This window comes from Aythya ferina (assembly GCF_964211825.1).
Source record: "Aythya ferina genome assembly, chromosome: 3".
Lineage (NCBI taxonomy): Eukaryota > Metazoa > Chordata > Aves > Anseriformes > Anatidae > Aythya > Aythya ferina.
This window is the reverse complement of record NC_140298.1, coordinates 28,442,820-28,466,615: the sequence shown is the minus strand read 5'-3', so window position 1 is coordinate 28,466,615 and position 23,796 is coordinate 28,442,820. Positions and strand designations below refer to the sequence as shown.

The following is a 23,796-nucleotide window of genomic DNA, read 5'->3' as shown; positions in this document are numbered from 1 at the left end:
TGGAAAGATCAAGAACTACAGCACCCCTTTGTCCTCACTGTAATGTTTATTTTTATCCTTCAAGGGAGTGACACAGGCATTCAGCTTTGTCTGAAAGGTCCCATGTTAGTGAACATGGAAGCATAGGTTGTTACACAAGTTAGTAATTTCTCCCCACCTATAAGTTGACATTCAACAGTGTTTGTAATGTTTCATATAAATAAACAACAATAATAAAAATATTAATTAAAAAATCTGCTTCAATTCCATCTCCCAACAAATGTTTGATGACATTTCAGTCAAATATATCTCAAGTCCTCTACCTACCTCCAAGCCTGAGAAAACACGTGATGACATAGAGAAAGTTCAATTCTGAAATTCATCAATTCTCCCACTTCTTAAGATTTAAGTGTTCTGGCATATACAAACAGGAACTACATCTGACTTAAACTGAAACAAGTAACAACTTCAGATTTGTTTTGTAACAAAAAGAGGAAAGATTTTTAATGACACTTTCATTACATTAGAATAGTGAAAATTTTTATTAAATTAGATGATGTGCTAAAAACTGGGCAAACTGTTAATATCTTGTATCTTTTATGTGATCTTTTCCACCAGCATACTGACATGACTTTTAACAATTATTCTCATGAACCGAGAAAAATTGATCTGTATGTTTTCTAGTCTCCGAAGAATAGATTCAGATAAGCATCATTAGCAAGACCCAACTTTGCTAAAGTAAGACTAATTTACAATTGACTTCAGAAGTAACTTCTTAAGATCCTTCTACTACAGTAACTAATACAAATAAACACAAAACAGAAATTAGGGTTAAAAAACAAAAAGAAAAAAAAAAAACAATAAAAACAAGAAGTACACAAGCATGGTCAGCTTCATAGCATGGTGACATCTGCAAAGTTAAATGACAGACAACCTTAACTACACCGCAAAAGTTCTGTATTTTCCCAGTCATTTGAAAACATACAAATTAGAATTACTAACTAGATTCAATATCAGAAATGCATGTTAATAGCAAAGATTTCTAAGCAACATATTGCTCCAGAAACAAAGGTGACAGGAAAAGGCAAATTTAAACTCTGTGGCAACGGTTTAGAATAGCTAATTGTAACCTTTTTCTTGATTTTTTAACAAGTACATTTTGTTAGCTTAGAAGCTGTTTAGCTGGTAATCAATCAACGGTGTTTGAAAACTAGGATACAACAGAAGTGGGACTCCTGAAGAAGAGCACAATTTCACAGAGCACTTTCTCTTCTCGTTACAAAAGACTGCATACTCTTTCTCATTTAATCCATTCATATAATCTTTACCGTCTAATACTCGTATACTAACATCTAAAGCTCTTGTATTCATTTTATTATTTTATTTACAATATCCAAGCTTAGAATCGGTGGATTAGTAAAAAGCTTTTCTTGTTAGTAATACCTGAAGTCATACAAAGCAAAGAACTCAAACTCCTCAGTTATCTCTATTTTTTGCCAGAACAACAAAGAGGGTTCATGTGAGGCAACAGAAAAACTATCCACAACAGTGTAACAGCAGTACAGGCCTCCCTTAAGTCCAGCTTTGAAAGAAGACTTGCAGTTGACCAGCTGGTTCTGTCCTGAAAATAGGGAAATCAGCAAGACGAGGCCAAGGCCAGAATACCCAAGAGATGCACTGAATCAGTGCAATTTCTGCAGCAATCTCCCACAGGCAGGACTCTAGAGCTTAAAATCTGTTCTCCTTGGCAAGTATTGCAGTGAATGGTTCCATAAACCCCATAGGACTGCTATTACCACTACCCTTCAAGAGAGTATTTTCACTGGCACAGCTGCCATTTTAGGTGAAGGGAATAAAGAACGAAGGAGGACAGACTGCAAGTGAATACAGTTCACATGCAACTACCATGGATGTACCACCATTAAAAACATACTGGCTTTAGAATGCAAAACTGTAATGCCATTAGAAATTTAACTCGTGAACCTTCACTAATACAGAAAGCTTGCTCTAGCAGAAGTGATCCGAGAAGAAGAGAATACAGGCTGAGCAAAAGTTTAATTTCAGTAGGGGATGTTTTCCTCTGTGACTCAAGGAAAACAGAAGACAAAGTGAGAATACCTAACTCTAACCTACCAATATAAGTATACAGGGACCACGGATGACGGTACAGAAGCAATGAATATCTCATCCTTCCCCACCACCACCTGTGACAGCAACATCACCTAATATACTCCTGGAAAGCAGATGCACTCCAAAGATAAGAAGGATACAAAACCTACAATGTATTCTAGAAGTTGAGGAATATTATGGTAAAAGAATTGAACCAATTTCCCATGCTTTAATGTATACATTTTTCTGATAATAATATGTCATTATAGAAAACATTTTAATGCCTGAAAAGTATACTTATAAACAAAGGCTATAATATGAACACAAAGTATAAAATAAAGATTAGGACATTCCAGAAGAGAGGCCATGCTAGGTCAGACAAAGAAACCGTGCTAATTCAGTATCTGTCTCAAACAGCAGATAAAAGCAGATGTCTATTAAATACTCTAAGAACTGGGCCAGCACAGGGCATTACCTGCCCAAAATACTGTTCCCAGCCTCCAGTGATGTGTAGCTCACAAACTACCTGAGTCAAAAATTGTAGATTGAAAAGCTACCTGAATCATCAGTATTCTAGTTACCCAGCTGTAGGTGCCACACTATGTAGAAGCAGTCAATAATGCTCATTTTAACAAGTCAAACATTTTCACAAAAATATATTAGCTAGTCAGATTTCCTCCAAGATATCCAGAGTTTTACTGCATATAATCAGCCTTTTGCTAAAAGGAGCGTGGTAAGCCATTTGGTTAACTATCACAACAAATCATTATTAATAAAGTTCTGCTAAATCCAAACTTTAGATATCTTAACAACTCACCCAAAACTTTTTTCAAGTTCATTAACCTCTAGCATATTTTTTTCTCTAAATACAGGCTGTTAGAGTGGTACTTTCTTCCATCTGTTAAACTACCGTGCTCTGAATTACACAGAAATGTAGCTGAATAAAAAACTGATTCATTGAATCTAATAGTTTAGATGAGGCTATTTTCTTTCCATTTACTCAATGGCAGAATTCTCACAAGGAACAAAGAGTCTACAAGACTTGGATAAACATGCAGACATTCTGTTAAGTGATAAAAATCTGATTATTTTTTTTCCCCCCCCCAAGTAAAATTTAAACTCACTCAACTTTTTGCTTAAAGACTGAGTACAAGTCCTTGTTTCTGGATATTCACTCTTTGGGGAGGGAGGGAAGTGGGTTAGAAAAAACACACATACAACCAAAACCTTGTAACAGTAAGACAATGTTGTGTGGTAAAAATTCCTGCAGTTACCAAAACTCAAGCTGGAATGAATCATTGGCACATTAATCTTCTGTTGGTTTCTAGAAATGTATACCAAGTAATAAAGTAAGTGGGTTCAGGGGCTAAAGCAAAAGATGGAAAAAGCTCTTGGAAAGTCACTAGTCACACAATGCTTGCATTGTATCACATTTCCACTGAGAAAGTAACTTAAACACCCTCTTCACGCACTTGAGTTTACTCTGTATGTGCAGAGAGTAATATTACCTTTTGATTGTTCAACCTTCAATGAAGCTTAGCATGGTTATGTATATTTATATGTTCCTGGTCACTCTGCTGCAGAAACGTCACGTTATTAATCTGAAAATTCCTATGCCTAAGGGTGTTGCTGTACACTCAAATGACATTTTAAAGTACTTTGTCCAATCAAGCACACTTACAACAAAAGAGCTCTTCCCGGCTCTTCTGTCCTGCCCAAAAGTATGGTACCTCATCACCAGAGCTGAACACTGCCTTTTCTACACACTAGTAATTCACTGTCAACAATTATAGTTCATAACTCAGTCATTCAAATTTCCACTTTTAATATGATTGCGGGCTGCCCATGCAGTCAATGGCAGCAACTATCTATATCAGCTGTGGGGAAGCCTGTGACAAAAAAAAAATAATAGCAGAATGAAATTGGTACTACAGCATGTAATAGGATAAGGGGTACCTGGTGAGGTGCAGTTGGTGTTCAGATTTACTCAGCAGTTCTGTCAGTTTTAGGCACTCCTCTCTGGCTTCTGTCACATCCTGCTGGGCTTGTTCCAAACGCTGTTTGTTTCCATTCAGCTCTAATCCCAGTTTTTCTATTTTCTTAGAAAAATTTAGAACGAAAGAAAGTATATTTAAGAAATGCACGGAAAAAAATTTTAAGACAATAAATCTTAATGTGATCACAGCTCATGAAAAAGAACGTGGTTTTGTTTTAGAACAAAAGAAATTAATCAATAAAATCTGCAAAACAAGTAAATTGTAGTATTTGACATTACGTTCTTATGGAAATCCAAAATGCACATCACATTTAAATATATTAATACACAATCAATGCAATTGTCTTCATGGCCTAAGAGATATACACATAAAATCACTTTCCGGTATCCTCATGTGAACCTTCCATATTTATGTCCACAATTCACCATATTAAAAACACATAAAGCAGAACAGTGGCCATCGTCAGAAGCTGTTGGATAGAGGATAGCTCATGTTCACTTCATTTGCTTATCTATGACATAAGCAACAATGCAAGGGAATCAAGTTTTTGTTATATTCTCCTAATACTATGCAAGAGAATAAGGTCATTTTGATTTTATCTTTACTAAAAATAAGTAATTAGTGACTGAATCCTAAACACATCAGCCACTATTAATCCTGTCATATTCATTACATCGTTAGTCCTTACAAGTCAACTAAAGCAAGTAAATCTAACTTCATTAATAAGTGTATTAATTTATTCTACATACAATGGTCGGCAAACTTGTATGAGCATATCTAGATTCCAGTGAAGCATACTGGACTTACTACCTCTAACTGAATCATATTGTCATCAATTTAAACATTTTTCATACATATTCTCAGAAGGAATATGTTTTGCTCTAAGTCCATGTATAGCATACAAGTACCTGTAGGAACATATTTGTAACATAATACTATACTTTGTCCTAAGGACAGTTTTAAGGAGGGCAATGTAGTACAGAATAAGCTAACAATGTAATTTTTTTTAATGTAACTATTCTACACTGACACCATACATAAATATTTATTCATCGCTGGGACTAGAGGGAACTTGCATGTTGTTCAGTCAACTAAACTGTGAAAGGTCATTTGTAGCTCAGAATAAAATTGTTCATGTACGGAGTTAGTGCTGAATAGCTATTATATTTTAAATTCACACCATAACTTATTTTATGAGAGCTTCCTCATGTAGACAAGCCTTAATATCTTCTTCAGTTAATGAAATTATTCATTCAAACAAGAACAAATGAATGTATTTTGGTGCCAATATTTGCACTTGAAGCACCTTCATAATAATCTTGTCTCTGTTCCTCCCAAGAAATGTTAACCTAAATCACTTTAGTATGTCATGATGTTGCAAACACAATTTCTTCATCCAGAAAATGGTTTCACGATGTTCGTTTTTTTCTTATTTAATATTTTTAATTTTTGTAATTACTTAACTGAACACTTTTTCCCCTAAGAGCACTCAACAAAGGCTTACGAAGAAAATTTTGATTAGAATTTGAATGTCACCTTGCTCTATTACACAGACCACCTAACAAATTAAATTGGTAATTCCAAGTTTGAATACAAAGATAGTGAAACTATTTGCAAGATCATTAATACTCTTCACCTCTAAAGAATGTAACAACCTATTACACTGTCAGAATATTTTAAAACCAGGTATGCAAAGGTATTCAGCTACATATGCTTTCTCTTTTCACTTATTTCTAGAGACTTCTGCTTACTTAAAATAGAACAACAGAAATCTCAGTGGGTTCTCTGTACTCTATTCTTCTCAACAGCAGCAGTTCATTAACATTATTTCTCCATTCATAGTAAGCTGGGACATGTGTTATTCCCTGTATTTACAAGTTAAAGACAGGGACAGTCTGCAACACTCTTAACATTTCCTTTAAGAATACACCTATTCTATACACCTTTCAGAAACCAAAACCATGAATTAGCTAAAAGTATCAACTAAGTATTTGAAAAAGCACAACTACAGCTGAGAACATAAATACACTCTACAATCACTCTGTCAGGGAAAAGCTTCAGTGAACAGATGGGCTTTACACCATTCCCTCTAGTTAAACAGGCTCAGTCAGGTTTTGACACAGACCTACAGAAGGAAGTAAATTCCAAGCACAAGAACCTCTGGTGAAAATGTTCTGCCTCCATCAGCCAGATGTTTACCCTGCAAGGTTTGAACTCCAAATGCATCCACAGATTTCAGCTGTCATGAAAGCATAAAAGAAACAAATTCTCAATCTTTGACTCCCTAACAGGATCTTTGCATACAGAGACAAATAAACATATCTTAAAATCAGAGTATTTAGAGGTCATCGCAATGTGAGTGGTAAGGAAAGTAGGAATTCTAACCAAGAATTCTGGCAACGACTATGGCAGAAATAGCAGACAACCTCAAAAGAAAAGGATGGGAGAGAACTGTCACCCAAGAGGGCATGCTAACAAGCATCTCAGAAACCAGAGGTATCTAATCCAGACATATTTTAGGGATACCACCTAAACTATTTCTCAGACACCAGAAGCAGTTCATTAGAAATAGGAACCTTGTAGAAGCCAAATATCATTATGCTGAAAACTCACAGCCCAAGCTCTGAATGCTACTTGTTACTTTGGTTTAGCAACTCAGACAATGGTTTGAAACATACAAAGCCTCTGAACTGGAAACATGTTCATACAATGAAAACAAAACCTTTCCTTCTACTACACACAACCTTAGGCTCAAAAATGTATACACTCTGTCCTGAAATATGTCAAGTCAGGCTCATCATAATATAATCAGAATTCAAAATATAGAAAAATTCAATAACCACCAACTTCTTCATTGTTCCTGCAGGGAACCTTCTCAGAGAGTGTCCTTCCAAAACTACTCTGACTCAAACTAGTTTTTGTGTTACTTTTAGTTCTTAGTTCTTCTCCTGGGAAGCTCCAAGCAGTTCTGTAGCTGCTATCTGGGCCTCAGCGTAATTGTAGGGAGAAACAGAAACAAACCACCAACTAAAGGATTTTGATGACAACTCCGCTTCTCATGCAGCGTCAATTTGATCCCTCAGTGCCTATCACTTGTGATGCAGCTTTTTACAACATGATCAGATAGTATTTCTTTGAGATACTTAACTTTTCAATGTATGTGAGAGACAAGAGATGGAGCACAGAACTGAAAAAAGACAGATGACAATCTTGCGTTTAAGAAAATCTGAAACAGATTTTCAGTATAACAAGGAACAGAATTATCATAATGTATATGTACAACAAGACTACATTAAGGTTGGAACAGGCAACTTCTGGTGCTTAACTCCCCAGCTTTAATATTCTTATTACTTCTGCACATAATTTTAAAAGTATTATTTAATCTGTCTTGCACTGCAGTTGCCTAACTCCCATGAGTATCAACAGGCACTTTTGCCTTTGAAAGATGGCAGCCTGAACTTCATTCTATAGAACTTTTTTTTTTTTTTTCCTGAGTATTACCACCAAACATGATTTATATTTGAAGTTCTACAGTTTGAAGCATATAGTGCCTTCTATAGTTTCTTGAAACTCTTAGAAGTGTTTTACTTCTCTTTCATTAGTTCATGATGAGTTTACAAATACCCTTCTGATTTTCACAACGCTTTTTTAGATGAGCACACTGGAGATGCTCATTCAGTGAAATAAATGCAACTTCCTGGAAAACGTATAGTAGCCCTCAAATACTGGATCAACCTTCATATACCCTCTTCATGAATTATCTGAAATTATCTTCACCTAACAATGCTTATGTGTGTTGTAAAAACGTGCTGTTTAAATAACTAGACATTTCTTTATCTCTACAAAATCTGATAAAATGAAATAATAAAGTAATTTCATTCAAAACAAGCTAAATTAAAGATTAAAATAATTGCCTAATTCTTTTCATACTGATGCTGATTCTATTGTATGCAGAAAAATGGAACTTTAAATTCCAAACTAGCAGATGTTTTTCATAGAATTTTAAATAGCAGCAAAGCTGACAGAAAAGACAAATGCTTTTTTTAAAAAACAAATGAGAATGATTAAGCAGTGATAAAAAACTCACATTCTGAATTAAATGCAAAAACAACTCTAAAAGCCTTTTAACAAATCAAAAATATACTGAAATCAACTGACTTAAAAAGTGATTTATGACATTCACTGTTATACCAGTACTCTTACACATCAGGTAGGAAAACGCACAACATAACCTGAAAAATAAATTCTGCACTAACTATACCATTGCAGAAATTCTGCAGTACAATAGTTCTGGAGGGGAAGGTATTCTCATGAATTTACAATATTTTCTTTTCTTTGTTTCATATTTCATTATCTTAATTTTTATATATTAAAGGGATAGAAAATAGAACTAAGAAATAGAATAACAAAGATAAAGTAACAGAAAGCGATGGATAATTACTATGATTGTTCGTGTTTGCAGATACACCCCCAAAAGGCAATCAACATCTGTAAAATCACATACACTTCAGAATAAAACATAATAAAATTTTACAGGTCCCAGTGCTCAGATGCTTAGTTTCACTTACTGAAATAGCCCTTCAAAGCACAGAAATTATTGGTAGTGCACAAGACTGAGGCTAAAATTAAGCTCTTTTTAAGAGTCACCACCAATATGGCCTTTCAAGTACGCTTAAACATGATATATAACAGCAATAGGGAATTTTTGCATTGTCTAACACTAATCTCAATGTTACTTATTTATCTACTAATTAATCAGGGACAGAACAGTCATACGCTACTATAAGCAATGAAACTTTTTTTGTTGTTGTTTTTAACTATAAAAAAGAACAAGCAGTTTTTACAGCAATATTTCAAGGTATTCTACTTGGAGGAAAGAAAATTAGTAGCTCACATGCAGCAGGGGTCACTTGCAGTCATTTCTATCCTAATCCGGGTATCAATCAAGCAACTCTCGGATCTGAGTAGTCTCTAAACCTCAGACCTCCCAGGCATGGCCATCTGACATAGCATATTGCACCTGAAGAACTATCCAACTTTGTAAGGAGAGTTAGGGCCATCACGAGGTTAACCCCTGCCAGGTCCCAACAATCTTTTTCTCCCTTTTAAATTCTATGTGAATTGCTGCTGCTTCCTATTCAAACCTGAATGGGGATCCAAAGCAGTTATGAAAGCTAAATCTGTTTTTCAAGGGTAAACCTTTTCAACTGAAGTAAATTCTCAAAAACCACAAAACAACTGCAAATTCTACAAATCATTTAGCCCAAAACAGAAATCCTAAGTTAGGCATGAAATTGAGAACTCATTCATATATTGACAGGAAAGACAACTGACATGAGCAGAAACAAAACCAGAAGCATCCCCAATAAACACACAGGGTTCTTAGACTGTTAAGAAATGTAATGACACCTGGCAGTACCATGGCACCCTGTGTGCCGTACTAAAGTGCAAAGCTTTAAGACCAGAGCCATCAGCTACACAAAGGTCAGGAGCAACAAATCCCCTGCATCCAAAACGTTTGGGAACCAAGAGGCACGGTGCTACAGTTTGCTACAAAGGAACAAGGGTACTGAAAGGACTAGGAATAGCATGGAGGAGGGATGATCTCAAACATTTTTAAATCCCACCGAAGCAAACTTTCTATCTGTTACTTGCAATCAGGGCAAGAAAAAATTGAAAGACAAGATTCATGTTGCTAAATATGTATTTATGAATATGCACACACAATTTTTAAATTAAGCAGTATTCTTACTGCTTAATTTATTCTTACCGCTATTCTGTCCTTGTGCAACTTTTCTTAAAGAGCAACATGGCCCCTGGATATTGTGGATAAGTGCCTTGGAAAACAAGCAAGAGCGAGTGGCTGAAATATGCTGTAAAGGGATTTTACCTCATTATTTCCTTGAAAATATTTGTACTGCAACACTATTTCAGGACCAGAATTTCCAAACCCATGGACAACATTGTTGTACTACAGATCAGCTCAGCAGCCACTAGCAGAAAATGATTTTCTACTACAGTGAAACAAGTTTTTTTTTTTTTTTGTTTGTTTGTTTTTAAAGGACTGAAATTGTGGGTGAGGGTACAGGGGAAAATAGGGTGATAGAGAATAGATGGCTTACTCACTGAAAGGAATTTCAGAAAAGGAGGGATGCATATAGAAACAAATGAAGGAGATTACTCCTCCTTCACTATTGAGAAACAGGAGAGGATAAAATTTCTTTCTTTTATCCTTTCAAATATGTCTTTCATATGACTGATACAGGACTGTCTCTTTTTTTTTCTTTTTCTTTTTTTCTTTCCCCTGTACAACATTAAGAAAAACTACAAAGTGACAACAGACAAGTGATAGTCAGGGACTTTTACACTCTTTTTCTTTGGAGTAGATAAATGATGGCAAATGGTGACAAAACCACTAGTTTTCTAGTCCTAGAAAAAAAAAATAGAGAAAATAAGCGTTTCTGTAAGTTTAACATATACACATGGTACACCAAAAGCTGCACAATTCCTATTTCAAATAACATGTAATGCACATAAATGATTTTATGTGCTCAAAGGGTAACACCACACCTGATGATAGAACATGGACCAATGTTACTTGGGGTTACTTGCAGCTATGAGAAATAAAATCCTGATAACTAACACGGGCTGACAGAGCTCAGCTCACTCCTCTTAGCAGGCCTGCTGCTCTGAAGAAGCAAACTGGTACAGAAAATGAGCAGCACAAAAAAGTTCTACTACTGGGAATCCCAGTCCCAGGGATTTTTCTCGTGAAAAGAAGTCAAAGAGTATATTGATGACTGATGATCCTCACTGATCATTGGGGATGGCTGACAGAGGAAAGCAAAGCTATAGCAGCAGCCATATCGTAACTGCAATTAGACATTTCTTTGTTATATACTGCAGGGCTCCATATGAATGTGTTTCCTAAAAAACATTGAGTCTAGTAAGTCTAGATTGTCATAAAAACAATCATGTTCCTCCTGAACAAGTCAGAAAATTATTATCAAAGCAAGCCCTAAAGTAATATTTCACTCCCTCCTCATATACCTATTTTCACATCAGTGCACTGCATGTCAAAAAGAAAGAAAGAATAAAGGAAGGGAAAAAGAAAAGAGAACTATATATTAAAAAGAGTTTGGTTATAGTGGAAGGTTATCACAAAATTTTTGTTTTTCTTAAGGCTTTCTTGTCCAAAAGCAATTTTTTTTTTGTTACTCTCAAGGCCATTATATTCAAGGTCTGACTAGGTATGAAAATAGTATCCTAAGAATTTCAAGCTGTCTGTGTTTTTTTTTTTTCTCCTCCTTGACAAACAGCACTCAAATTTGCTTATTAACTTTACAATTTCTTTTAAAAACAGAACTTGCAGAAGATCTTTGTAATTAATGGGGTCACAAAATCTTCAGTATAAGAAGGAGCATTCTTCTAACAGTTCTTCTAACTACTGGTGCGTAATCCTAACCCATCTTCAACAGGGTTATCAAATCTTGCAGTTTTATTGAGTTTTAAAACATCTGGTGATATTCTAAGTGTCCAAGCTTGTGAAAAGCCTAATCTTTTAAAACCTGACTCATAGAAGTCTGATATCTGTTCATAAGGCGACATTTCAGGGAATCAGTGTCTTCAGAAGATCCTATTTGTTTTGCATCAGACACGCTCTCAGCATTTCCAGGATATACACCCAAATTCTCGACCTGTTTTATTTCTGATGAAGACAGTCAGTAATCTCTCCATTTATAATGTCTAAATTAGGTTACTATAAATCATGGGTTTATGACAAATGAGATAAACATTCCCAAAATACCTTTTGGCAAAATGCTTTTGGACTGCAATTTTGCCAGATCTTTATTTGTCTTCAAAATTGTCATTCAGTCTATAGTGCATATAGACATCATTTACGTTCTGTCATACAACACATAAATGCAGTCATGTACAGCTCCTTCCATGTGTAGAGGTTGCGCATATCAGTGACTCCAGTATCTCTTTATTTGGGCTCAGAAGCTCATGCACATTATGTACAGACAACTTGTTAAACTCTGAGGAAGGGGAAGTATAGTATGTCTGGAGCTTTTCATTCTGTCACCTACAAGGTACACAGCAGAATTCTGCTACCCCTGCTTCAAACTACATTTGGAGAATTTTATAAAGATGGTATTAAAAATGTTTGTTTGTTTTTCAGTTTAAGAGTAGAAGCTTCGATTTCTACAAAAATTATTTTTTCAGTATTCCATGGTAAAAATAAAATTCAAGTGATTGATCTTATAAAGTTGGATTGAACACATCTTGTTGCTTTATTCAAAGGCCCTAACTCCCAGTGGTCTCACACCACCACTCAGAACTCTCTAATAAGGAAGATGCCCAAACTGGCAGGGACTATGTAAACCAGTAATACAAACTTCTACATGCTGAAGCTTGGAAGATTTTATAAACCAAATGAAAATGATTTTACAGACAAATAGAAAGCAAACGATTAATAGTAGACTTAATTTTATTTTTTATAATGCAGTGCAGAAAAGAGCAAGTAATGCAAATCTGAGAAAAAAACAACTTCATATTTCCAGAAGAAAATTCTACCAGAAATGCACAAATCATGCCATGCAGTGCTTCCAAATTCACAGAAAAAGTATTACAAAAGTGAAGTCCCTCAGTGTCAAACATGCCACATTTTTTGCTCTGATAACAGCTATTTAGGCTAGGGCGTGACTTTCCTCTGATATAGCTGTGCTAGTACAACCCCTAGTGTGGACACTGTTTACTGCCATGAAGGCACTACACCCGTGTAACTTATAATACTTTACCTTCTTAGGAAGGACAAGTATTTTCTTTCAGCACAGCTACATCCACAATGGGAGAGCTGAGACAGAAAAAGAGAGGGCAGTAGGTTATGCTACTTTATGATCTACTGGGCCAGATGAACAGATGCAGTTTTTGTGTTGAGAAACTGTGGTATATGCCTTCTTCCTCCCTCCTCCGGCCCAAATCCTAACATTAATCAGGATCATGATGGATGATATCACAAAATACTTATTCAATTTAAATGGTAGCATTGATCATTGCTTCTTTATATTAAGATATATCAAATGTTAGTAACACGTAGTCTTACCAAAGTGCTAATATTTGAAATTAGTCCCAGCTGAGTAATAAATATAGAAAAGTACACATTAAGAAAAAAACAGCACAAAAGACCAAATATATAATTTCCTTTAATTTTCCTAAAAGATACAAATTCATTTTCAAAGAAATTTATAGATAAACTAAAGATGATACTTATCTGATCATTCCAAATTGTACATATGGGAATTTATGACTGTTCTGACACACCTGGATAACATTAATCCTTTTTAGGAAGTCATTACCTATCAACTAAAGTACAGCTTGAAAACTAAAATTTATCTGTGTAATTAAAAAAATACAATCACATCAAGAAACAGGAAACATATTCAATGTATCAAAAGTGAACTTGAAAAATATATTTTTCTTTTTAAACAGTAAATGCATAGTGACACTGTTTATACACTATTGTCTCTCTACTTTTAAAAAATAAATACGTATTTATTATGAACAGATGGTGGCCACGGAAGGTATCAACTCTGTGTCTTAGCCAGAAGGTCAGGTCATGGCTGAGAGACCAAAGAACGATTACTGTTTGCTATTTGGTGTCATATAAGCTGAAACATTTTAGGGTTTTCTTTAAATACAAAACTAAATGTGATTAAGCTGTTTTCATTTCATTTATAGGAAATGATTTGCAGTAACTAAACTTTTTTTTTAAAGCAAAGTTAGTGAATGATACTAAAAAAACAACTCCTTTTGGTTACCTTTTAAAATATTATTTAATAGGTATTAATATTAGTAATACCTAAACAGAACTTTCTTGACTATTAGAGTCACAGCTATAAACCAGCTGCTAGATACTGAGCCTAAGTATTTTGAAAAATAGTTTGTTTTCCTTCTCCCCCCCCCCCCCCTTCTTTTAAAAAGGAACCAACAATCGTATGTGAACTACATAATTACTTTAAATAATTACTGAATTACTCCAATAATCTTTACTGATAGGGAGTCCCCCTCCCATCACTTTAATTATATCAAATTATAAATTACCACATTTTGGTGTATTCATTCCCACACTGAATAAAATACCAGTATGTCGATACATGAGGTTAAAATATTTTGTTAAATTTTGCAATTTGCTCAGAAGGCAATCCTGAAGCAAGTTGAAGAACAGGATTTAAAATCCAAGATACTTCTTCAAATATCTTATTAAACACATCCTGTTTTATTTGTATGCCAAGATTATGCCAACTCTCTTATCTGTGATATCTGTCAAGACACAGACGACAAGCCTGCTTTTTTTTTTTTTTTTTTTTTTAAAGTGTCCTTAGGCCTAAAGGATGCAGGAGGAAAGAAAAAAACAAAACAAACAGAAAAAGAAAACAAAAGGCTTTGGAAGGCCCCTGTTTTTCTAGGCTGTATGATTTTTCTTTACATATTTAAGAATTATTTTATCTAGTAGACTTTACTTTTTGATTTTAGGTACCTTATGATTATAATTTGAATTAATATTGTCTGTAGTCCAAGCTCACACTTTAGTATACTTACTGTTTCAGTAAACTTACTGTCCTATACACAGATTTGGGGTAACTGGTGGATAAAGTATAATTTTGGAAATACTGCTTTTACTACATATTTTCGTACACAAGATCTGATTTGTTCACTTATTTGCAAGAAAAAAAATACTTAACATCTGTTGGATAGACTGCTCTAAGTACTAAATCCATATAAAAATTATGTTTCTGTGCATCTTATACATTCCTCTGTGTATTCAGAAGACATTCACTCTCATATGAAAAATCACAGCTTATGAAGAAATAACTACAAGTTTGAATACCTAGAGAAAAAATGGACAGAACCTCAACAAAAAGGGCACTTCAAAAGACACGGAGTATACCAATTCAAGCTGTTTACCAAGTTTGTTGCACATAATCCTAATAACCCTTCTTATTGCAAGGGATGTTTTCTCACAGTCTACCTGTAAAGCATATACTGCTTTTTTTTGCTGTTTGTTTAACACACAGTTTTAGATAATCAACAACCAATGTCTACTGGAATTTTTATTTTATTTTTTTTTTCCTACCTAAAAGGACTTTTAAAAAAATATATATATATTTTGTTTGTGTTTTTGTTAAAAAAAAAAAAAAAAAAAAAACTTTTCCATGAAGCCTTGCATTTGTTATCCTTGAATCTTTAAAGAAACTGGAAGAGATTTTTTTTCCCCCCTTCGTATAGTTAGGTTATACTTGGACTTCTTACTGTTTTGTCACGCTATATGTATACCTAATTACATGTGGATTTATTTGTGAGAAAAAAGGTGTATAAACATATGTATACAGTATATACAATTCAAGTACATTGTATGAATTCATATGATAGAGTAATTCTATATGAAAACATGGGATGAGTACTATGTAAAACTGAACATACTAGGGCTGAAAACAAGAATAACATAACCAAGAGGTATTTATTTAACAGTAACAGCTGGCTCATTGCCATTAATTTAGAAACCATTTAACAGTAATAAATGACCACTATTAGAAAAACGAATCATTCCAACTTCCAAAATAACCCTATTTAGGCTTCTAATAACTGCAAAGTTATAGCAGTATCATCTCTTACCTGGTCCTTAATTTCAAGCTCCCTTATAGTTTTTGTTCTGTACTCTCTGAGCTCCTTTTCTGCCTCATCCTTCTTCATTTTGGTTTGATTCAACTGATAGCGCATTTCTCCACACACCTGTTAGATTATACAGACAACATGATCTGTAGCTTGAAGAACCCATAGCCCAAGGTTTGCAATTAGATCTTTTGGTGCCCTCTAGAGGCCGTTTAAATGCAACGTATTTCAATTTACAGATATTTTAAAGACTACATATGATAAATGTTTTTATATAAAGGTGGATCTGAATTCTCTATATAGTGATTAACTTTGAAATATGCAGTGCCTTCTAGATTCAATTATATTTGGATCAAGATTTTGCTAACTATAAATATTTATATTGTAAATATATGTGCTACTAAACACTGTTAAACTACTGTTGCTTTCATATTCTTCTCCCATTCTCTTTAAAATCCCAAGAAAGTCTATGCCAACACTTTCAAAACCTAGAAGTAAAGGATCTAGCACACTCCTATATAAGGGCATAGTTTCTTGTCTTGCCAACTCTCTGCTGTTAAGAAATAAGATGTTTAGATGTTAATACAATAATTTTCAAAGTTGGATCAGAACGCTATAGACTTACTACAAAATGAAAATAAATTATTTTCAAATTGCCTCTATCATATATGTGCATGGGCCAGAAGAAAGGGATCAAAGCAGCATTTACAGACATTTAAGATCACTTCCACAAAGCCAAGTACTCTGTGCTGCTGAGATGTTCAACATCTTATCCCTCTTCTTATTTTTTTTTTTTATCTTGTTTTTTAATGCCTGAAGACAGCTCAATTTCAAAGTGCCTGAGGGAGAGAGCCCAATCCCTCCCACAAAACTACTGCTGTACAGGGCTATTGCTCTCCAATTTCCCTAAGATTTTTAATGGATTCTATTTAAATTTATCTGCTGGAAATGGAGAAGGATGGGGATAAGCTGTCTGCTTTTTATCCTGTGCAATCACTTCTAATTTGTGCCTATTCATTTCACCTTAACATGAAACGAACATATGCAAGATTGCCATCCCTCACATTCCCCAATGAAAACACAAATGTGTTTACTTGCAGCTACTCTCAGAGAACTTTGTTTCAAACTCACCCTGTTTGCCTGCCCTGTTCATACTTTCAGACTTACTTCCTAAATATGCACATTTTTAGTTTGCTGCTAGTCCACTGTACTTCTCAGCAACCTCCTCTCACACATTCTACAGTCTAAATTCATTTTTAATTTTCAGTCTCTTCACATTTCACCACCCCAAAAAATAATAGAAGGAAAAGTAAATATGCACAGGGCAATCAAATAACCTTATAGAAGAAAACAAACAAAACCAACTGTTATAACTACAAGGAAGCATCACCTACAAATCAAAAGCACTAGAGGGCAGAGGAATAATTTTCTTGGAGGAGAGCTTGTGAATTTAGCTCCAGTGCAAATAATGGAAAGTAGCAAATACTCTGAAGACTGTTAATGTTCTAATGTGTTTTTTTTTCCCTTTATTTATTTTTTAATACTGAAATATGACAGGCAACTGAAAAATCCTAAAATGCAGCTACATAGATTGCCAGCCCCATCTAAGTCCTTCTTTCTTTATATTAAGAGTGAACAAGATGTAGTATGTCCCTTTCTCCAAGGGAAATAAAAAAAAAATACAGCCATTCTTGCCTTTGTCTCCTCTGGACATGGTACAAATTGAGAAACACAGAAAAATCAGCAGATGGTGCTGTCCTAATAACTGATTCTTCAGCCTCCTAGTAGTTCATAACAAAGGTTAAAAAAAAAAAAAAAAAAAAAAAAAAAAAACAACTCACCCCAAACATTTTTTCCCCCCAGCCTTCTAGTACATGCAGGGGTAAAAAAGCATTTCAGATATAACTCAAAAGGAAAAACATTGCCATTATTAAAACCAGTAACTATTAGTCTTAATTTGGATGAGTCAGAGCCATAAGGGGATTTAAATGTCACACAACCAGTGCAAACTGTCATAGCAAAGTACCTAGTCCCAATAGCTCAGTTATTAGAACTTTCCTCTAGGACGTGTAAAAATTCTCACGTGAGCACACAGTCATGGACACCCTTCTCCAGTTCCTCAGGACAGTGCAGTGAAAATATAGTATTGACTATTGTAAAGTAGCCTATTCAGCTTTGTATCACTTAACTCAAGCAAGGACTGGAACCAGTGTCATCTCTCCCTAGAAATTGCTTCAAATTACTGTTATAATAGTTCCTTCAAACCAGTGGATATTCATATACATCACTTCCCTCCTTCCTTAGCTCCCTCCATGGATGGCTATAGCCATCCACGAGCCCAGTCTGGAAAAATCAAAACTCTTACGTTTCAGAAGTGGTAAAACAAACTGTTTTGACATTCTTAAAATGCTCATTTGTTTGTTTCTCAGCTGAATTTGAATCAAGTTTTCTAACTCATTTGGTTGGCTTTTTGCTGTAAATTTTCTACAGTACTTCCTTCCACCTATTTCTACCAGTAGGGGCAGCTAAGGAAGATAAGAGTGCTGAAAACTCTCCAGAAGGGGAGGCCTAAAGAATGAATCGCTCCCCAAAATCCTGCAACTAACTGCTAGGTAGGTAGGATTAGCTCTAGGATTACTGGGCAGGCACAAAGACACTTCAAAGGCTAACAAATTGTCATTTGCAGTTTGTCAATTTTATAAAAATTTAGCATCCCCTCATATTCATTAAGTTGAATTTATTTCTATAAAAAGTGACTGACAAAACTAAGCTAATAAAAAATAACTACTGCAATAATATGTCATCCTCCAGCATAAGTTTTAGAAAAAACATTTGCAGTCCTTCTCACGTTATGACACACATTAAGGCTCTAATTGGTTGAGAAACATGCAAAATAACACACCCTGAAGTGATATAGTGATATATGTACATAGACATATATATGAATACACTTTAAAAAAACCAACAAAAAAAAGTGTATAAGATCTATCTATCTATATATATATATATATGAAAACAGAAGGAATACATGTATTTTAAACTATAGTACTTAACTGGAAGAAAGATTTCTTTGTAAAATGCTTACCATCAACGTTACTGTATAAAACAGCATACCACATAGCATTTTGTACAGGAAAATACTTGAAAAACAGTAATTTACTACTGCTCCCTTTAACACTGCATAACCCAGAGGAAGAAATTACAGGACAGGGTTGAATACTGTGGTGTCTCATTCACACCTAATGCAATTTTAAAATGAAACACTGGATTGCAATTTTAAATCAGATTTACATATTCCATGAGAAAGTAAGCATAGTTTTTGGATCACAAGGTGACTTGACAGACTTCTCTCTTTACTTGTAAAACTGTCTCTGGAGTCTTCAGATGAAGTTGATATTTATCATGTGCTCTTTACCAATACATAGGAAAATGGAGAAAAAAATTCTCATATTTCAAGTCACAACAACAAAGAAAAGCAAGCTCAAGACTTATTTGTAAATATGCTTACCTTATTCATCTCCGTTTCATGAGATGCAAGTTGATGTTGTGATTCTTCTAACTGGTTAGCCAGTGAGTTCTTTTCCCTTGTAATTCTCTCTACCTGAGCCTCTAACATGGCAACATTCTCAGACATGGCTGTCACCTGCAAAATGCCCAAGAACACTACAGTAATGAAATTCAAGCAGCTACAGATCTAAACCCTGTTGGACTTCCTCCTTGAAAGGAACTGTAGTTATGTAGCAAAATAATATGTAACAATAGGTTCATTATTTTGCATTAATCCCAAGCAATAATAAATTTATTAATTTACAGATTAATTTTTTAATTAATCAGAATAGTCTCCAGGATTTGTTAGTATGGGAAAAGTGTCAGAAGCAGCTGGCTGCATTACTCTCGCAGCTGTAGGAGTACTATTTAACACCTTCTTATCAATCCTTAAGTAGGATTAATTTCAATCAAATCATGTTCCCCCAGCTATCTCTTGCACCAGGAAAAAGAAAACTGCCATTGCAATGACATCTTAAAATAATTCCAAGTTCAGTTAATGTTTCAGCACTGTAACTCAAAGAATAATATTGTACAAGAAGTATACTGAAATCATATGTTAAAAAATCTAATTAATTCAGATCAAATTTTGCTGAATGGTAGAAAAAAAGTAACAATAAAACAGAGACAGTGATCCTTCAGCTATTTAGCCCTGAAGCTTACTAATAAAAGTGGAAATAATGGTATCTGACAGTTCTAGGTTAACTTAAAGGAATTCAAAGCCAAACCTAGAGGATTATATATTCATAACTATTTTTCACACATTATACATCCACCTGATTTGGGGATCACGCCAATTCTCCTCCTCTTAACTTCTTAGAGCAAGTGATAAAATTTCACATGGAGAGTGACTTAATGCATAATACGCTATTTCTACCATTTCATTTTCCTGAAGCATAAACACTAGTTAAATCATATGTAGACTTAAATCATAAATATAGATCAAAGATTTCTAGAAAGTCATCCCAGATCATCCTTAATTACCAAGAATGACATCATCATATTTTCACTATGTCATTTAATGTAAGCGTATGATTTAAAAAAAAAAAAAAAAAGACTATAACTCCAGAGATGGGATTAGTTTCAGTAAAACAGCACCAGGTGTGATGAAATACAAAGTGATATGGAGACACAGTGTGAATTATTCTACTAATAAAAATTACAACGTGCTTGTCTAGTAGGCTGTATTTTAGAGTGTATACTCTGCCCTAAAGTAAATCTAAATGGCATAAAATAGATAATTTCCAATAGATAATGACTTGAACAAACAACTGCTTAATGATAGCTCACTGTGTTCAGTGCAATTTTTTTTTTCTTTTTAATTTCCATTTGTTCTGCCAACAGAGTTCTGATGATCAATTACAACAGCTCACTTATTAAAAATATCAAATATCCCTTAATCCTTATTACTGTACTTAATTCCTGTTTTAACATCTGGAATTGGAGTCAAAGGCTGCAACTTCCTATCTCATACTACCAGAAATACAACCATATCATCTCAGTTCTCTATGTTAGAAGCTTTCCAGTCAGGTCACATGCAAAACCACTACTGAAGAAGCTCCTCATTTTTAAACACTTCAGTGATTTACCTTGTTCAGCCCGAGTTCTCTGTTTTATAATCTTTATGGCTTATTTCTAAAAGGAGATAATAAATACAAAAAAAAAAAAAAAGAAAAGAAAAGAAAAAGCCTATAGTCAGATGAGAAAGTCACCATATTGTTTCCACACCTCCACCAGAAAATGGTTGAAGAGGCTGCAAATCAAACACACCTCATAGGTTTACTGCTCTAAGCATTAAGTTTCCTCTGTATATACCAGTGGGCAGAAAAAACTTGTGTTTTATATTCACATTACACTAGGATATAGAAGAGTAAAACAAGGTTAGCATGACTCTGTTGTAATGGTTGGTCACAATATAAATGATCAGAGAGATTCCGTTTCAAAAAGTTAAATAAAAAGAGATTCCAACACATTTCTGCAGATGGGCAAATCAAACATTAATAAGACTGCTCTGAAAAATACCATATTAGAATGGTATTATGATATTGTAACATTAATAGATCATGTAAGTTCAAAGTAGCAAAGAGTCCTAACTTTGACATGTGCTAAATACTGAATTTTTGACTCTACAACCTAAATTACATTACTTGTAGGAAGCTAGAAACAAACCTTGCTTTAGAGTAGTAATATAAGTGACTTGCTGGCTTCTTAAATCCAAAACCGGAACAAAAATTAAAGACATGCAAACAAGTTTAGAGAAAGCTTGGACTCCTTGTAATAAACAGATAGGAAAGAAACACTCTCATACCATTGCTGCCAAGTCCTCCCTTTCTTTCTTCATTTCTTCCCGCAGTGCTTCTTTTTCATCAGTCCTCTTATTTAACTGGGCAGCTAACTCCTTTTCAAGACGATTTTTCTGGCGTTCCATCTCACTTTTCAGTTGCTCACATTGAACTAAAGCCTTAAAAAAAAAAAAAAAAGTAACACAAAGCAAACAAGTTTAAAACAAGTATTAAACAACAGCTACTTTTTAAGTGAAAGAAACCTAACGTAACTGTGATATGTATCTAATGATTACAGAGAAACTAATTTGCTATTAGAAAGGATTTTTTTTTTTAAAGATACTTCCTACAATGTTTTTGCATATCCTACTGTGTCAACATCTAAAATAGGCCTAACAAATTGAAAACATGTACATTTGTATGTATATACATGCCCTACTGTAATTTATAAATTCTAAATTAATTTAGAAGTCAGGGCAAAGATGAAAGCATTTTTAGTGTATATTTTCCAAATAACTAGCTGTTTTTCTACAACCACAATGATTATTTGTTTTATATGTAAAATTCCTGAATGCACATCTCTAGAACCAGCCTCTAATACCTGACTCCTTGCAAACATTGGAAACCTGTGGTTACTGCTCAACTGCACAGCTGAAGGAAAACTTAAACTACGCATTTCTACTTGCTCTCCCCCAGACGGAAAGTACTGGGTGCAGAAGACTAGAGAAGAAGCCTAGAAGATTTAAGAAAAGATAAAGAAAAGCTAATAAGACACAGGTTATATATGTGTCTCATGTGAAGTGTGTAATTTTTATTTGCCTGAACTGGATTATTGAAAGAAAAGCAAGTTTATACTTAAGAGGCACAATAGACACTCTCTTCTAAAGAAGCTAAAAGAAAAAAAAACGAAAAAGATTTAATTTCACCAATAGAAGTGAAATAGTATATTCTGAATATATCCAGTATATATACACACTGAAATAGTGTATCCTACCTGAAGGAGGCTAAAGTAACCCACGTTTAGGAATACTACCTTATTACCCTTTATTTTCAAACTTGTTCTTTTTTCAAAGTGCTTATTTTTCTTTTACTCAAAGCCAGTCTCTGGTACTCAGTTTCCTTGAGTATTGGGCTGTTCACAAGGGAAACAGATCAGATCATCCCACATGCCTGGTGACAGGACGAGGGGGAATGGGCTGAAGTTGCGCCAGGGGAGGCTTGGTTGGATATTAGGAAAAAATTCTTTACAGAAAGGCATTGGAATGGGCTGCCCAGGGTAGTGGTTGCGTCACCATCCCTGGAGGTCTTTAGAAGACGTTTACATGTAGAGCTTAGAGATAGAGCTTAGTGGAGGACTATTAGTGTTAGGTCAGAGATTGGACTAGGTGATCTTGGAGGTCTCTTCCAACCTAGACGATTCTGTGATTCTGTGATCATGTTTAGAGGATTATCTAAGAGTCTCCGTTAGTTAATGTCAATTCTGCAGGACCCTTCTCAGTGTTTTTTTTCCCCATCAGCAAAGTCTACCTTGGAAAGGCAATCCCTCTGTTATTGCTTTGAATCCTTTTTTTCTTGTTGCTTCTGAAAATGTAACATCAGCATTAGTGAATAATTGTACGCTTAATATTGCTGTAGCTTGGTAGACATGCAAAACACAGTTCTTGCAACTCTAGAATAAATAAATAGAACTAAAAGATTTCTCTTCCTGTTCCGTCATATTACTACAGTTTTTGAGCCTAGAAAAACAGACTACTGCTCTGTCTTATACACAGATGTAATACTTCACATTTCCTTGCTGCAGGGAAGAGGTGGCCTATAGAGACCATATGGAGCTGCTTTCTTTTTTATGTCAGAAGTAGTATAGGTACAAAGACCCATTTAATTAAAGGTTCTTTGTTTCAGTAAGCCATTTCTAACATAAGCTACCCTGAGTAAGATAATAGGGATTTTCTTTTTGAATATTACAAAGACCTCCAACAGCTACTGAAAAACAAACAGGAAGATCTGCTACTCTTATTTTATTACATAGATGAAAAGTATTTGGTACAGTTTTAAAGAAGAGTAAGTGAATAATGGTTGTATGAGACAACTTTGCCTGCCCAAAGAAAACTAGTTAGCAATTGAAAAATGTAACCCCTCAGGACGGGGTGAAACAGGTGATTACTGGAGAACAGTGGGTTCAAAAGGATTCTCTCTTTGAGTAAAAAACG

At 34.6% G+C, this 23,796-nt stretch overlaps 1 protein-coding gene across 4 annotated transcripts in view; it reads right to left on the bottom strand.

Annotated features, from left to right (window-relative positions):
• Positions 1-23,796, bottom strand: part of SDCCAG8 (SHH signaling and ciliogenesis regulator SDCCAG8) — a 111,238-nt gene that overhangs the window by 67,435 nt on the left and 20,007 nt on the right. For all 4 annotated transcript variants that reach the window (XM_084515080.1, XM_084515081.1, XM_084515083.1 and 1 more), the window contains 4 exons: positions 21,613-21,765; positions 19,267-19,401; positions 15,762-15,878; positions 4,045-4,187 (listed from right to left, as the gene is read on the bottom strand). In XM_084515080.1, the coding sequence (XP_084371206.1) occupies positions 4,045-4,187; positions 15,762-15,878; positions 19,267-19,401; positions 21,613-21,765 (548 nt within the window). The remainder of the gene's footprint in view (positions 1-4,044; positions 4,188-15,761; positions 15,879-19,266; positions 19,402-21,612; positions 21,766-23,796) is intronic.